The 17,040-nt window shown below is 52.2% G+C and overlaps 1 protein-coding gene and 1 pseudogene across 1 annotated transcript; both read left to right on the forward strand.

Moving 5' to 3' along the window:
• The first annotated feature begins 424 nt into the window (after nucleotides 1-424).
• On the forward strand, nucleotides 425-14,881 carry LOC139249533 (programmed cell death protein 10-like). Its single transcript, XM_070872467.1, has 8 exons — nucleotides 425-513; nucleotides 3,737-3,952; nucleotides 6,202-6,255; nucleotides 6,913-7,036; nucleotides 8,339-8,468; nucleotides 9,507-9,585; nucleotides 11,343-11,425; nucleotides 14,709-14,881. The coding sequence occupies exons 2-8, from the start codon at nucleotides 3,869-3,871 to the stop codon at nucleotides 14,788-14,790; spliced, it is 636 nt and encodes a 211-aa protein (XP_070728568.1). The 5' UTR covers nucleotides 425-513; nucleotides 3,737-3,868; the 3' UTR covers nucleotides 14,791-14,881.
• Nucleotides 3,249-3,479, forward strand: LOC139249541 (U2 spliceosomal RNA; annotated as a pseudogene).
• Nucleotides 14,882-17,040: the final 2,159 nt, after the last annotated feature.

Genomic DNA, 17,040 nt, shown 5'->3' on the forward strand with positions numbered 1-17,040 from the left:
GAGACCCCGTCTGCTCTCTCAGGTGGACGTAAAAGATCCCATGGCACTATTTTGAAGACGATCAGGGGAGTTACCCCCGGTGTCCTGGAGCCAATATTTATCCCTCAATGAACCGAATAAAAACATATGATCTGGTCATTATCACATTGTTGATTGTGGGAGCTTGCTGTGCGCAAATTGGCTGACGCGTTTCCCACATTACAACAGTGACTACACTTTGATAAAGTACTTCATTGGCTGTAAAGCGCTTTGGGATGTCCAGTGGTCGTAAAAGGTGCTATAGAAATTCAATTCTTCCTTTCTTGCTGCTGAGCTCTCTCTCTCTCTCTCCTCCCCACCGCCACTCCCTGCTGCACTCGTTCATGATCTCCTGCCTTGAGCCGACGCTGGTGTACGGGAGGCAGGTTCCTGACCAGCCACCAAAGTCCAGCTCCGCCCTGCTGATCCGTTAATGATTAACCTCCTGCTCCATTTGCCAGTGCCAGGGTTCGACCTCAGCATTGCCCGCCAAAGGTGAGTGTCGTCTTTCTTCAGAACCTTAGTCCCTAAGGAAGAGTAACAATTAGAGATACCCCCTCCCCAGGCCAGCCCAAAATCAAGAGTCTCAGGAGTGGGGTATGTGTGTGATTGGCGATCTTCTCCCCCAGGGATGGTGGGGGCAGCTGCTTCAAGGGGAGGTGGGGGGTGAACAGGAACAAAGACCTGCACAAACCCCAATGGCGATTGATCCCACTGAGGGGTTTCCACAGGGTGGCCAATTCTGTTGGACCTAACCCTGGAGGTTTCATCCCATGATTCCTGGCCTCTCACTGCCCCGCCCCATTGGATCAGACTTTCCCCCTCCGCCTCCCCCATTGCCAAAGTGTTCAAAGAAAGTGAAAAAAACTCAGGGGTCGAAATTCAGTTTCTAACGCTCCCTCAGTACTGCCCCTCCGACCTTGCGGTGCTCCCTCAATATTGCCCCTCCAACAATGCGGCACTCCCTCAGTACTGCCCCTCCAATAGTGCGACGCTCCCTCAGCACTGTCCCTCCGACAGTGCGACGCTCTCTCAGCACTGTCCCTCTGACAGTGCGGCGCTCCTTCAATACTGTCCATCTGACAGTGCGGCGCTCCCTCAGCACTGCCACTCCAACAGTGCGGCGCTTCCTCAATACTGCCCCTCTGACAGTGCAGCGCTCCCTCAGTACTGCCCCTCCGACACTGCGGCGCTCCCTCAGTACTGCCCCTCCGACAGTGCGGCACTCCCTTAGTACTGCCCCTCCGACAGTGCAGCGCTCCCTCAGTACTGCCCCTCCGACACTGCGGCGCTCCCTCAGTACTGCCCCTCTGACAGCGCGGCGCTCCCTCAGCACTGCCCCTCCGACAGTGCGGCGCTCCCTCAGTACTGTCTCTCCGACAGTGCGGCGCTCCCTCAGTATTGTCCCTCAGACAGTGCAGCACTCCCTCAGGACATATACAGGCTAAGTGAATGGGCAAAAATGTGGCAGATGGAGTATAATGTTGGAAAGTGTGGGGAGGTCATGCACTTTGGCAGAAAAAAATCAATGACCAAGTTATTATTTTAATGGAGAAAGTGCTGCAGTACAGCGGGACCTGGGGGTACTGGTGCATGAAACACAAAAGGTTAGTATGCAGGTACAGCAAGTGATCAGGAAGGGCCAATGGAATCTTGGCCTTTATTGCAAAGGGGATGGAGTATAAAAGCAGGGAAGTCTTGCTCCAGTTATACAGGGTATTGGTGAGGCCACACCTGGAGTACTGCGTGCAGTTTTGGTTTCCATATTTACGAAAGGATATATTTGCTTTGGAGGCAGTTCAGAGAAGGTTCACTCGGTTGATTCAGGGGATGAGGGGGTTGACTGATGAGGATAGGTTGAGTAGGTTGGGCCTCTATTCATTGGAATTCAGAAGAATGAGAGGTGATCTTATCGAAATGTATAAGATTATGAGGGGGCTTGACAAGGTGGATGCAGAGAGGATGTTTCCACTGATGGGGGAGACTAGAACGAGAGGGCATGATCTTAGAATAAGGGGCCACCCATTTAAAACTGAGATGAGGAGAAATTTCTTCTCACAGAGGGTTGTAAATCTGTGGAATTTGCTGCCTCAGAGAGCTGTGGAAGCTGGGACATTAAATAAATTTAAGACAGAAATAGACAGTTTCTTAAACGATAAGGGGTTATGGGGAGCGGGCGGGGAAGTGGAGCTGAGTCAATGATCAGATCAGCCATGATCATTTTAAATGGCAGAGCAGGCTCGAGAGACCGTATGGCCTACTGCTGCTTCTCATGTTCTTATGAACTGCCCTTCTGACAGTGCGGCACTCCCTCAGTACTGCCCTGTCTTTTAATTTGTAACCAGGCTGACACTGCAGTGCAGTACTGAGGGAGCGCCACACTGTCGGAGGGGCAGTACTGAGGGAGCGCTGCACTGTCGGAGGGGCAGTGCTGAGGAAGTGCCGCACTGTTGGAGGGGCAGTACTGAGGGAGCGCCGCACTGTCGGAGGGGCAGTACTGAGGGAGCACTGCACTGTCGGAGGGGCAGTACTGAGGGAGCGCCACACTGTCAGAGGGGCAGTACTGAGGGAGCGCTGCACTGTCGGAGGGGCAGTACTGAGGGAGCGCCGCACTGTCGGAGGGGCAGTACTGAGGGAGCACCGCACTGTCGGAGGGGCAGTACTGAGGGAGCGCCGCACTGTTGGAGGGGAAGTACTGAGGGAGCACCGCACTGTCGGAGGGGCAGTACTGAGGGAGCGCTGCACTGTCGGAGGGGCAGTACTGAGGGAGCGCTGCACTGTTGGAGGGGCAGTACTGAGGGAGCACCGCACTGTCGGAGGGGCAGTACTGAGGGAGCGCCGCACTGTCGGAGGGGCAGTACTGAGGGAGAGCTGCACTGTCGGAGGGGCAGTACTGAGGGAGCGCTGCACTGTCGGAGGGGCAGTACTGAGGGAGCGCTGCACTGTTGGAGGGGCAGTACTGAGGGAGCACTGCACTGTCGGAGGGGCCGTCTTTCGGATGAGACATTAAACCGAGGCCCCGTCTGCCCACGTAAAAGATCCTATGGCACTATTTCGAAGAAGTGGCCTGGGCCAATATTTATCCCTCAATCAACATAACAAAAAAAAACATTATCGGGTCATTATCGCATTGCTGTGTGTGGGAGCTTGCTGTACGCAAATTGGCTGCTGCGTTTCCCACATTACAACAGTGACTACACTCCAAAAAGTAGTTGCGGCAAATGCTGGAAATACTCAGCCTTTTGGCTAAGATCAAGTGTAGTACCGTTTCTGACCAGCCACCATGACCTCCGGGTGGTTTCTTCCTGGTCAGGAAGGTATATGCTTGCATTTTTGGAAACAGGAGGTGGGTGGGGAGGGTTGACCCATCCACCTCCACGGAGGTGTGTGGGGGACCTGACCCATCCACCTCCATAGCACGAACCTGGTATTGCAGTACTTCCAGGAACGGTACAGTGGCTCTAGGCCTTTTGGCTAAGAGCATTGGCGCAGAGTGATCCTTGGCATGTGCAAGGTGACCTCTGGCGTTTGTGATTTGACAAAGAATTGGAACGATTGGCTACGAATTTAAAAAAAAAAAAAAAAAATGCTGGAAATACTCAGCAAGTCAGCCTATTCTGACGAAGGGTCATCGACCTGAAACATTAGCTCTGTTTCTCGCTCCACAGTTGCCGCCTGATCCGTTGAGTATTGCCAGCATTCTCTGTTTATATTTCAGACTTCCAGTATCCGCCCTGTTTAGCAGTTGCTTCAAACGTACGTCATTGGCTGTGAAGGGGTTTGGGACGTCCGGAGGTCGTGATAGGCGCCGTATAAATGCAAGTTGGTTCCTTCTTCTGACAGTGGCACCATGGAGAAGACAGACACTGTTTCGGTTGCTAACCGCACCGTCTCCATGGCTCTCTACACCGTGATGTACCCGGTCTTTGGTGAGGTGGGTTCCATCAGAACTGTCGTCAATTGAAGGATAAATCGTGAACACGATGCACGCAAAGATTGGTGCTGTCCGCCGGTTGTCAATCCCCCGTATTGCCCGCCCCTCCTTCCTGCATATACTGCATGGGAAGATCCCACCGCGGTAACCGATTGGCAGCCAGCGTTTGCAGGCAGATTGTTATGTGTCTATTCTGTTTGAGAATTGGAATTCAGTTTAAAGTAAAGATTGTTGTTAAAAATACAACTGGTCCCTCCAGGTAAGGAAGGCTGCTGTCCTTAGAGTCTCGACCTCTCTGAGAGTCCACTGCCCCTCTCCGAAGTGGCCTCGTAAGCCACTCAGTTGGATCAACGCCACTGCACATTAACATCATCCTCGGAGCATCTTCACCACATGATTCAAGGCGGCTCACCACCTCCTTCTCGGGACAACTCGGGACGGGCAACAAATGCCGGTCCTGCTGGTAACGCCGACATGCCCGAGAATGAATTCAAACTGGAGTCTTGGCTGATTCTCCCGCACTCCGCCTCATCATCCATTTCTCGAGGGCTGAGGGGTGACCTGATAGAGGTATTTGAGATTATGAAAGGGTTCGATCGGGTAGACATTCTTGTGGGGGAGACCAGAACTAGGGGCCATAAATATAAGAACATAAGAATTAGGAGCAGGAGTCAGCCATTTGGCTCCTCGAGCCTGCTCCGCCATTCAATGAGATCATGGCTGATCTTCGACCTCAACTCCACTTGCCTGCACTATCCCCATATCCCTTGCTTCCCTTAATATCCCAAAATCTATCGATCCCTGTCCTGAATATACTCAAAGACTGAGCCGCCACAGCCCTCTGGGGCAGAGAATTCCAAAGATTCACCACCCTCCGAGTGAAGAAATTTCTCCTCATCTCAGTCCTAAATGGCCGAGCCCTTATCCTGAGACTGTGACCCCTGGTTCTAGACTCCCCAGCCCGGGGGAAACGTCTTCCCTGCATCTATCCTGTCAATCCCTGTAAGAATTTTGTATGTTTCAAAGAGATCACCTCTCATTCTTCTAAACTCTAGAGAATATCGGCCCAATCTGCTCAATCTCTCCTCATAGGACAATCCTCCCATTCCAGGAATCAGTCTGGTGAACCTTCGTTGCACTCCCTCCATGGCAAGTTTATCCAATAAATCTAATGGGGAATTCAGGAGAAACTTCTTTACCCAGAGAGCAATGAGAATGTGGAACTCGCTGCCACAGGGAGGGGTTGAGGTGAATAGTATCGAGGCATTTAAGGGGAAGCTGGACAAACATATGAGGGAGAAGGGAATAGAAGGATATGGTGATGGAGTTTGAGGAGGGGTGGGAGGGGGCTGGTGTGGAGCATAAACCCCGGCACGGAGCGATGGGCCCAATGGCCTCTTTCTGTGCTGTAAACACTCTGTAAGCAGATCACCAATTATAGCCCCTCCCCTCACCCACCGCCCCCATCAGAGTCCAGCCCACTCAGCACGGCCCGGGACCTTCGGCCCGTAGGGCTCCGATCCACATGAGCCCACTTACCCACTGGCTCAACAGCTCAGCTTTCAAGGAACATTAGTAGTATTGGTGAGGCCACACCTGGAGTACTGCATTCAGTTTTGGTCTCCTTATTTAAGGAGGGATATACTTGCATTGGAGGCAGTTCAGAGAAGGTTCACTAGGTTGGTTCCTGAGATGAAGGGGTTGTCTTATGAAGATAGGTTGGGCCTCCACGCATTGGAGTTTAGAAGAATGAGAGGTGATCTTATTGGAACGTGTAAGATTCTGAGGGGGCTTGACAGGGTAGATGCAGAGAGGATGTTTCCTCTTGTGGGGGAATCTAGAACTAGGGGCATAGTTTCAGAATAAGGGGCCGCCCATTTAAAACAGAGATGAGGAGGAATTTCTTCTCTCAGAGGGTTGTAAATCTGTGGAATTCTCTGCCCCAGAGAGCTGTGGAGGCTGGATCATTGAATATATTTAAGGTGGAGATAGACAGATTTTTGAGCGATAAGGGAGTGAAGGGTTATGGGGAGCAGGCGGGGAAGTGGAGCTGAGTCCATGATCAGATCAGCCATGATCGTATTGAATGGTGGAGCAGGCCTGAGGGGCCGAATGGCCTACTCCTGCTCCTATTTCTTATGTTCTTATGTTAAGAGGGAGGGGGAAGGGGGGGGGGGGGAAGTGCTGAGAGAGTTTGAAGGTCAGCGATGGTTGTATCTGTCTTGACATCTCACGGTCCTTTATTCCAGCTGGAGGAAGTCAATGCTGTCGCTGCTCAACAACTGAAGGCTGTTTTTACCAAGGTAAGAGTAAAAAGTCTCTGGCATTGCGCTATCGGAGTGCTCCCATCTCCCTCACCATCCGCCCGCCGCCCCCACACCGTACCACAAGCCCCCAATAGCTGCATCACTCTGGGGGCAGAGGGAGGGCCAAGAAGAAACCAAGTGTTTTTTCACAAGGAATGGGGACAATTGGAACCTCTCGCCCATCCTAAAGGCACTGGGGCGCCCCGTGGATCAGTCCACCCCTTGCCCCTCCCCCATCCCCCACCTCGCCCCGCTCCACAGTACGTCTGTGGCAGAGGAACCAGGGTCCATTGGGGAAACGTGGAGGGACTTTATCTCAGATAACTGAAAAAAGGATGAGAGAGCACTCCTCTCCTGGGCCTGTAACTCCATCATTCTCTCTGTACCTCACTCCCAGGCCCCTCTGTACCTCACCCCTAGGCCTCTCTCTCTAATTCACCCCCAGGCCCCTCTCCTTGTACCTCACTCCCTGGCCCCTCTCTGTATCTCACACCCAGGCCCCTCTCTCTAACTCAAGCCCAGGCCTCTGAGACTCCCCTCACAATAAGTTATTTTGCATGTAACGAAAGGACAGGGAAGGTAACAAGAGTATTTATTACTGTTGATTCGTGACAGAATGTGGTTGATTGGAGCTGTTTTCTGTGTTGATTCAAGGCTGAGTTGGAGAAACCAGGCCTCTGCCAGAATCTGATCCTGAAAATTCTGGAACAGGAGTCTGTAGATGTGGACGTTAGTTACACCGAGGCCCTGCTTCGCATGTCCGGGCGGGACGCTGGGGGTAGGTTTGTGTTTGTCCTCACTGCACAGGTGGCCGTGGAATGTCAGAACAAGCAAAGGCCATTGGGCCCATCAAGCCTGCTCTTTCCACTGTCGGAGGGGCAGTACTGAGGGAGTGCTACACTGTCGGAGGGGCAGTACTGAGGGAGTGCCGCACTGTCGGAGGGGCAGTACTGAGGGAGTGCCGCACTGTCGGAGGGGCAGTACTGAGGGAGTGCCGCACTTTCGTAGGGGCAGTACTGAGGGAGCGCCGCACTGTCGGATATGACATTAAATGGGGATCCCCTCTGCTCCCGCAGGTGGATGTAAAAGATCCCATGGCATTATTTTGAAGAAGAGCAGGGGAGTGATCCCTGGTGCCTTAGCCAATATCACTAAAACAGATTATCTGGTCATTATCACATTGCTGTTTGTGGGAGCTTGCTGTGCACAAATTGGCTGCCGAGTATCCTACATTACAACAGTGACTACACTCCGAAAATTAATTCATTGGCTGTAAAATGCTTTGGGATGTGCTGAGGCTGCCCCGTGTCCTAACTCGTACCGAGTCCCGCTCACCCATCACCCCCTGTGCTCGCTGCCCCGTGTCCTAACTTGCACCGAGTCCCACTCACCCATCACCCCCTATGCTCACTGCCCTGTGTCCTAACTCGCACCGAGTCCCACTCGCCCATCACCCCCTGTGCTCGCTGCCCCGTGTCCTAACTTGCACCGAGTCCCACTCACCCATCACCCCCTCTGCTCACTGCCCTGTGTCCTAACTCGCACCGAGTCCCACTCACCCATCACCCCCTGTGCTCGCTGCCCCGTGTCCTAACTCGCACCGAGTCCCGATCACCCATCACCCCCTGTGCTCACTGCCCCGTGTCCTAACTCGCACCAAGTCCCACTCACCTGTCACCCCCTGTGCTCACTGACCTACATTGGCTCCCGGTTAAGCAACGCCTCAATTTCAAAATTCTCATTCTTGTTTACAAGTCCCTCCATGGCCCTCACCCCTCTCTATCTCTGTAATCTCCTCCAGCCCCACAACCCCCCGAGATGTCTGCACTCCTCTAATTCTGCCCTCCTGGGCATCCCTGATTATAATCGCTCCACCATCGGTGGCCGTGCCTTCTGTTGCCTGGGGACAAGCTCTGGAACTCCCTCCCTGAACCTCTCCGCCTCTCTCTCCTCCTTCAAGACGCTCCTTAAAACCGACCTCTTTGACCCAGCTTTTGGTCACCTGCCCTAATTTCTCCTTATGCGGCTACGTCACTCCGTTAAAGGCGCTATATAAATACAAGTTGTTGTTGTTATTTAGGCCCCTTGGACCAGGGTGGAGAAGACAAAGTTTTATCAGAGTTGCGAGCGAAAGGACAGGTACTGAGGAAGGTCCTCAGCGAGATTGCAGATAACATCAACAGCCGGAAAGAGTTTATTGAGACCATCAGGTCAGTACCCCCCAGTGCATCAGTCAATGACACCATACTTGCAGTGCCCTACACAATGGCCTCTGGTTTGGGTTCCACGCGGACGTGTGTGGGTGAAGCGTTGAACGGCGTGAGCCCGTGTGCACAGAGGAAGCCACGTGGTCATCACATTGGTCGGCAGAGCCGCTCAAAATACCGTGGCAACAAGAGCGGGTCAGAGGCTGGGTCTTCTGTGGCCAGAGTCTCACCCCCTGAGCCTTTCCACCATCTACAAGACACAAGTCAGGAGTGTGATGGAATACTCTCCACTTGCCTGGATGAGTTGCAGCTCCAACAACACTCGAGAAGCTCGACACCATCCAGGACAAAGCAGCCACTTGATCGACACGCTACCCACCACCTTCAACACTCACTCCCTCCACCACCTCCAACACTCACTCCCTCCACCACCGGCGCCCCCTGGCTGCAGTGTGTACCATCTACAAGATGCACTGCAGCAACTCGCCAAGGCTTCTTCGACAGCACCTCCCAAACCCGCGACCTCTACCACCTAGAAGGACAAGGGCAGCAGGCCCATGGGAACACCACCACCTCCACGTTCCCCTCCCAGTCACACACCATCCCGACTGGGAAATATATCGGCCGTTCCTTCATCGTCGCTGGGTCACAATCCTGGAACTCCCTCCCTAACAGCACTGTGGGAACACCTTCACCACACGGACTGCAGCGGTTCAAGAAGGCGGCTCACCACCACCTTCTCAAGGGGCAATTAGGGGGATGGGCAATAAATGCCGGCCTGGCCAGCGACAGCCACATCCCAGGAACTAATAAATTAAAAAAAATAAGGAGACAGTGCTGTTTGTGGGAGTTTGCTGTGCGCAAATTGAGCTGCCGTGTTTCCCACGTTACAACAGTGACTACACTCCAAAAGTACTTCGTTGGCTGTAAAGCGCTTTGGGCAATCCTGAGGTTGTGAAAGGCGCTATAGAAATGCAAGTTCTCCCTTTGCAGTTTGCTGCTAATGCTGTGCTAATGAATGTGTTTCGATTGTTTCTGTAGGGAGTCAGCTTTAGCTATCAAGAATCTGCTGAACACAGTTTCTGATCTGATCAAGAAATTTCCCCCACAGACCCATCAGGTAAGGTATTACAAACCAGAGTATTACATGCCAAAAATGTTACAAATCCATGTGTTACAAATGATTGTATTGCAGTCTCGTCCCAATAGAAATTGCTTTCGCCAGGCATGCTAAGTTTAGTAGAGAACGCCTTGCACACAATGCAGGTAAATGTACTTCATGTGTAATTGTAATTCACTCGCCTCTGAGTCAGAAGGTCGTGGGTTCAAGTCCCACTCCAGGCACTTGAACACAAAAATCCAGGTTGACACTCCAGTGCAGTACAGCACTCCCTCGGTACTGCCACTCCGACAGTGCAGCACTCCCTCGGTACTGCCCCTCCGACAGTGTGGCTCTCCCTCAGTACTGCCCCTCCGACAGTGCAGCACTCCCTCAGCACTGCCCCTCCGACAGTGCGGCTCTTCCTCAGTACTGCCCCTCTGACAGTGTAGAGCTCCCTCAGTGCATCCCCTCCAACAGTGCGGCTCTCCCTCAGTACTGCCCCTCCGACAGTGCGGCATTCCCTCAGCACTGCCCCTCCGACAGTGCGGCGCTCCCTCAGTACTGCCCCTCCGACAGTGCGGCGCTCCCTCAGTACTGCACTGGGAGTGTCAGCCTGGATTTTTGGGCTCAAGTCCCTGGAGCGGGATTTGAACCCACAACTTTCTGACTCCGAGGCGAGCGAGAGCTACCCACTGAGCCACGGCTGACAGATTACGAAATGAGATTTGCGGAACGAGAGTAAGACAGCTGGGTGTTAAAATTCAGGTGTTCCGCACTAGCCTATCACACACCGTGTTGGCGGGACTCGAGAAGGAGAAACTCCTCGGAGGAAGGCAGAGGATAACACAGGCCAGCGAGAGACAATGGGACTGGGAGGGAGAGAATTGCATCGACCTGAGCATCCTTCTTCTGTCAATAGAGCCCCCCCACACCCCCCCTTTGATGCACTGACTGCCTCGGGCATGTTGAACTGGGTTGCCAACTCTGGCTGCACGGATTTCTGGAGGTCTGATCACACGATTGGGAACAATAGCAGAGTGGTGATGTAACTGGACCAGTAATCCAGAGGGCGGGACTAATGATCCCGGGACGTCAGTTCCAATCCCACCACGGCAGCTGGGGAATTTAAACTCAGTTAATTAAATAAATGTGAGAGAAAGAGCGAGTATCAGTAATGGTGACCATGAAACTATTGGATTGTCAGGGAAGGAAATCTGCCGCCCTTACCCGGTCTGGCCTATAGGTGACTCCAGACCCACAGCAAAGTGGTTGACTCCTAACTGCCCTCTGCAATGGCCCAGCGAAACACTCAATGGCTCACCAGCTTCTCGAGGGCAATAAATGCTGGTGACGTCCACACCCCCCTGGTCGAACAGCCTTTTCCCACCAACTCCAACATTTTTAATAACTAAACGAAAAGGAACATTTTTTTAAATGGGGAATTTTTTGTAAGGCCCCCCCCCGCGCCCCATTGATTTTTCTCTCCTGGAACACTCGGAGTAGTGTCCTGATGATTAATCGTGGATCCCCGGAGACTCCAGGGCAGTCCCAGAATGTTGGCGAACCCCAGAGTTATACTGCAGCGCGCGGTCAGTTCCGAACATCCCCGACCCCATTAACTCCCAGATAGCTCAAAGCTGCCGAGTCGAAGCGATCTCGCTGTTCGGAGTGAGGATTGACGCAGAGCCCTCCTCGCCCTCACTCCCTGCCCCTCTCTCGCCTCCCCTCGTTCTCCCAATACCTCGACCCACAGCTCCATCTTACTTCCTTCGCAGGTGCTCGACCAGAGGAAGAAGGAGTTTGTAATCGCCTCCAAAACCTTCAGCGATACGTTGAAAAAGTACTTCCGGGACAACCGGTGAGATTTAGTTGTGCTATTTATTTGTTAAATCCCTCCCCGTTCCCCAGCACTGACCCTGGAAGGTGTACTGCCCTCAAGCGGCCCGGCTCAGTGGCCAATCCTTGTTCGGGGGGGGGGGGGGGGGCCGAGACAGGTCAGCGCCAGAAGGCTATTCGACTGCAGAGGGCATCACGGTCCCAGCCCGATCCAGAATGATAGCCGCACTTCAAGTGTTAAGTTATGAGGGGAGATCGCACAGACTAAGGTTGTATTCTCTGGAATATAGAAGGTTAAGGGGTGAACTGATGGATATTAAGATATTAAGGGGAACAGATAGAGTAGAGAGAGAGAAACGATTCCCGCTGGTTGGGGAGTCTCGGACTAGGGGCACAGTCTAAAGATTAGAGCCAGACCTTTCAGGAGTGAAGTTCAGAAACACTTATACACACTGGGTCACAATCCTGGAACTCCCTCCCTAACAGCACTGTGGGAGCACCTTCACCACACGGACTGCAGCGGTTCAAGAAGGAGGCTCACCACCACCTTCTCAAGGGGCAATTCGGGGGATGGGCAATAAATGCCGGCCTTGCCAGCAACGCTCACATTCCCGGGAATGAACAAAAAAACCCACAAAGGTTGAGAAGAGTTTGGAACTCTCTTCCATAAACGGCAATTGGTGCTGGATCAATTTTAATTTAAAATTGGAGATTGATAGATTTCTGCTGAGCAAAGGTATTAAGGGATATGGGCCAAAGGAGGGTGGATGGACTTAGTTCGCAGATCGTCCAAGATCCCATTGAATGGCGGGAGAGGTTCGAGGGGCTGAATGGGCCTCCTCCTGTTCCTGTGTAACAGGCTCGAGGGGCTGAATGGGCCTCCTCCTGTTCCTGTGTAACAGGCTCGAGGGGCTGAATGAGCCTCCTCCTGTTCCTGTGTAACAGGCTCGAGGGGCTGAATGGGCCTCCTCCTGTTCCTGTGTAACAGGCTCGAGGGGCTGAATGGGCCTCCTCCTGTTCCTGTGTAACAGGCTCGAGGGGCTGAATGGGCCTCCTCCTGTTCCTGTGTAACAGGCTCGAGGGGCTGAATGGCCTCCTCCTGTTCCTGTGTAACAGGCTCGAGAGGCTGTAGGGGCCTCCTCCTGTTCCGATGCAACAGGCTCGAGGGGCTGTAAAGGCCTCCTCCTGTTCCTGTGTAACAGGCTCGAGGAGCTGAATGGGCCTCCTCCTGTTCCTGTGTAACAGGCTCGAGGGGCTGTATGGGCCTCCTCCTGTTCCTGTGTAACAGGCTCGAGGGGCTGTATGGGCCTCCTCCTGTTCCTGTGTAACAGGCTCGAGGGGCTGAATGGCCACCTCCTGTTCCTGTGTAACAGGCTCGAGGGGCTGAATGGCCACCTCCTGTTCTGATGTACCTCACAGGACATGTGCTTCCCAGTTCTGACCCTGAGTTTTTTTGTGGGTTTGTGTTGAGCCCTCCCTCCTTCCCCCAGCAGAGGGCAGCGTTGTCATGTTTACACTCTTCGCTGATGGGGGATCTCAGGTTGCAACCAGCACGGAGTGAGAGTGCGGCGGGTTACATCACTGGACCAGTAACCCGGAGATCGCCAGTTCAGATCCCGCAGTTTGAGCATTCGCAATTCGGGTTTAAAAAATAAATCTGGAAATAAGAAGCTGCTGTCAGTAATGGTGACCATGATGGTGGTCGGATTGTCAGGAAAACTCGATCTGGTTCATTACAGTCCTCCAGGGAAGAAAACCTGCCGCCCTTACCCAGTCTGGCCTATAGATGGTGCCAGTCCAACACCCAAACAGCAGTTGCCAACTCTGGGGCTGGAAATAGCCCTGGAGGTTTCGATGCCTCACCCAGTCAAATAGCTCCCCCCCTCCTCCATCTCCAATAATATGAAAAATGTTTGTTTACTGATTTTTCTCCCAGTGACCTGGAGATTAATCGTCAATTCCTGGAGACTCCCAAGGCCAATCACAGAAATTTACAGCACAGAAGGAGGCCATTCGGCGCATTGTGTCCGCGCCGGCCGACAAAGAGCTACCCAGCCCAATCCCACTTCCCAGCTCTGGGTCCGTAGCCCTGTGGGTTACGGCACATCCAAGTACTTTTTAAATGTGGTGAGGGTTTCTGCCTCTACCACCCTTTCAGGCCGTGAGTTCCAGACCCCCACCACCCTCTGGGTGAAGAAATTTCCCCTCAAATCCCCTCTAAACCTCCCCCCAATTACTTTAAATCTCTGCCCCCTGGTTGTTGACCCCTCTGCCAAGGGAAACAGGTCCGTCCTATCCACTCTATCCAGGCCCCTCATAATTTTATACACCTCAATAAGGTCACCCTCAGCCTCCTCTGTTCCAAAGAAAACAACCCCAGTCTATCCAATCTTTCCTCGTAGCTAAAATTCTCCAGTCCCGGCAACATCCTGGTAAATCTCCTCTGTACCCTCTCCAGTGCAATCACATCTTTCCTGTAATGTGGTGACCAGAACTGCACACAGTACTCCAGCTGTGGCCTTACTAATATTTTATACAGTTCAAGCATAACCTCCCTGCTCTTGTAAATAAAGGCAAGTATTCCGTGTGCCTTCTTAATCACCTTATCTACCTGGCCTGCTACCTTCAGGGATCTGTGGATCTGCACTCCAAGGTCCCATTGTTCCTCTACACTTCTCAGTGTCCGACCATTTAATGTGTATTCCCTTTCCTTGTTGCCCCTCCCCAAATGCATTACCTCACACTTCTCCGGATTGAATTCCATTTGCCCCTGTTCTGCCCACCTGACCAGTTCATTGATATATCCATCATCATCATAGGCAGTCCCTCGGAATCGAGGAAGACTTGCTTCCATTCTTAACATGAGTTCTTAGGTGACTGAACAGTCCAATACGAGAACCACAGTCCCTGTCACAGGTGGGACAGACAGAGGTTGAGGGAAGGGGAGGGTGGGACAGGTTTGCCGCACGCTCCTTCCGCTGCCTGCGCTTGGTTTCTGCATGCTCTCGGCGACGAGACTCGAGGTGCTCAGCGCCCTCCCGGATGCACTTCCTCCACTTAGGGCGGACTGGTCTTTGGCCGGGGACTCCCAGGTGTCGGTGGGGATGTTGCGCTTTATCAGGGAGACTTTGAGGGTGTCCCTGTAACGTATACTGGAGGGTTGGCAACTGCCCACAAAAACACGGAGTGGAGTCCAATGCAGGGCAGACGGAATGGGCTGGCGAGTCAGAAAACACGGACGGGATCTTGCCTCTCGGGATCGGCTTGTAACGGGCTTCTCTCTGCTTTCCTGTTCCCTGTGCCAGGAATTGCGATGTGATTGTCGGCGCGCTGACCCTGATTCACCAGATCAATCTGCTGGTGCAGACCTTTGCGATCGCCCGCTAGAGCACCCCCGACACGGACCTCACCCCAGAACCGGCATCGAATCCTTCAGCATTACACTTTTTTGGGAGGGGGACTTGGAGCAGCGAGGAGACCACAGCCTGAGTGTGCAAAGATTGAAATGGAATAAATAATCATTTCTGACGTTGTGTACAAAGGTTTTGACGGAGATTAAACATTTGTGTATGAAGCGTGATTATTGGGCGCTGAAATGCACACTCTGTAATAGAAACATAGAAATTTACAGCGCAGAAGGAGGCCATTCCGGCCCATCGTGTCCACGCCGGCCGACAAAGAGCCGCACTGCCCTCGGTCAGCAGCCCTGAAGGTTACATATAAACCCACGAACAATGGCGGAAAGGTAAAGAGCACCCAGCCCAACCAATCCGCCTCACACAACTGCGACACCCCTTATACTGAAACATTCTACACTCCACCCCAACCGGAGCCATGGGATCCCCTGGGAGAGGGAAAAACCAGATAAAAACCCAGGCCAATTTAGGAAGAAAAAATCTGGGAAAATTCCTCTCCGACCCATCCAGGCGATCGACACTACTCCAGGAGATCACCCTGGCCGTATTCTATTCCCTGCAGTACTTACCATTATATCTGCTCCGTCCAACAAAAGGTCATCCAGTCTAATCCCAATTACCAGCTCTAGGTCTGTAACCCTGCAGGTTGCTGCACTTTAAGTGCCCATCCAACCATCTCTTAAAAGTGGTGAGGGTTTCTGCATCCACCACTCTTCCAGGCAGCGAGTTCCAGATCCCCACAACCCTCTATGTAAAGAAGCCCCCCTCAAATCCCCACTAAACCTTCCACCAACCACCTTAACACTATGCCCCCTTGTAATGGACCCTTCCACCAATGGAAATAGGCCCTTACTATCCACTATGTCCAGGCTCCTCAATATTTTGTACACCTCGATGAGGTCTCCTCTCAACCTCCTCTGTTCCAATGAGAACAAACCCAGCCTATCCAATCTGCCCTCATATCTAAGATTCTCCATTCCAGGCAGCATCCTAGTACATCTCCTCTGCACCCTCTCTAGTGCAATCACGTCCTTCCTATAATACGGCGACCAGAACTGCACGCAGTACTCCAGCTGTGGCCTAACCAAAGTATTATACAATTGAAGCATAACCTCCCAGCTCTTATATTCTGTGCCTCAGCCTTCTTAACCACCTTATCCACCTGGCCTGCTACTTTCAGGGATCTGTGGACAAGCACTCCAATGTCCCTTTGTTCATCTACACTATTAAGTGGCCTACCGCCTAGTGTGTATACCCTTTCCTTATTAGCCCTCCCAAAGTGCATCACCTCACACTTCTCTGAATTAAATTCCGTTTGCCACTGCTCTGCCCACCTGAACAGTAGATTGATATCCTCCTGCAGCCCATGACTTTCCTCTTCATTATCAACCACACAGCCAATTTTAGTGCCGTCTGCAAACTTCTTAATCATACTCCCTATATTCAAATCTAAATCGTTGATATATACCACAAAAAGCAAGGGACCCAGTACTGAGCCCTGCGGAACCCCACTGGAAACATCCTTCCAGTCACAGAAACATCCATCAACCATTACCCTTTGCTTCTTACCTCCAAGCCAATTTTGGATCCAACTTGACACTTTGCCCTGAATCCCATGGGGTTTAACCTTCATGACCAGTCTACCATGTGGGACCTTATCGAAAGCTTTGCTAAAGTCCATATATACTACATCGTACGCACTACCCTCATCGACCGTCCTGGTTACCTCCTCAAAAAATTCAATCAGACATCATCTTCCCTTAACAAATCCGTGCTGACTGTCCCTAAATAATCCGTTCCTTTCCAAATGCAGATTTATCCTGTCTTTCAGGATTTTTTCCAATAATTTTCCTACCACTGATGTTAGGCTGACAGGCCTGTAATTACTCGGCCTATCCCTTTCTCCCTTCTTAAACAAGGGTACTACATTAGCAGTCCTCCAATCCTCCGGCACCATGCCCAGATTCAAAGAGGACTGGAAAATGATGGTCAAGGCCTCTGCTATTTCCTCTTTTACTTTGCTCAACAGCCTGGGATGCATTTCATCCGGGCCTGGGACTTACCTACTTTCAAAGCTGCGAAACCCCTTAATACTTCCTCTCTCACTATATTTATTTCATTCAGAATATCACACTCCTCCTCGATAGCAGTATTTGCAATGCCCCTTTCCTTTGTGAAGACAGATGCAAAGTATTCGTTAAGAACCCTCCCAACATCTTCC

The sequence above is a fragment of the Pristiophorus japonicus genome, unplaced genomic scaffold, assembly GCF_044704955.1.
Source record: "Pristiophorus japonicus isolate sPriJap1 unplaced genomic scaffold, sPriJap1.hap1 HAP1_SCAFFOLD_317, whole genome shotgun sequence".
Taxonomy (NCBI): domain Eukaryota; kingdom Metazoa; phylum Chordata; class Chondrichthyes; family Pristiophoridae; genus Pristiophorus; species Pristiophorus japonicus.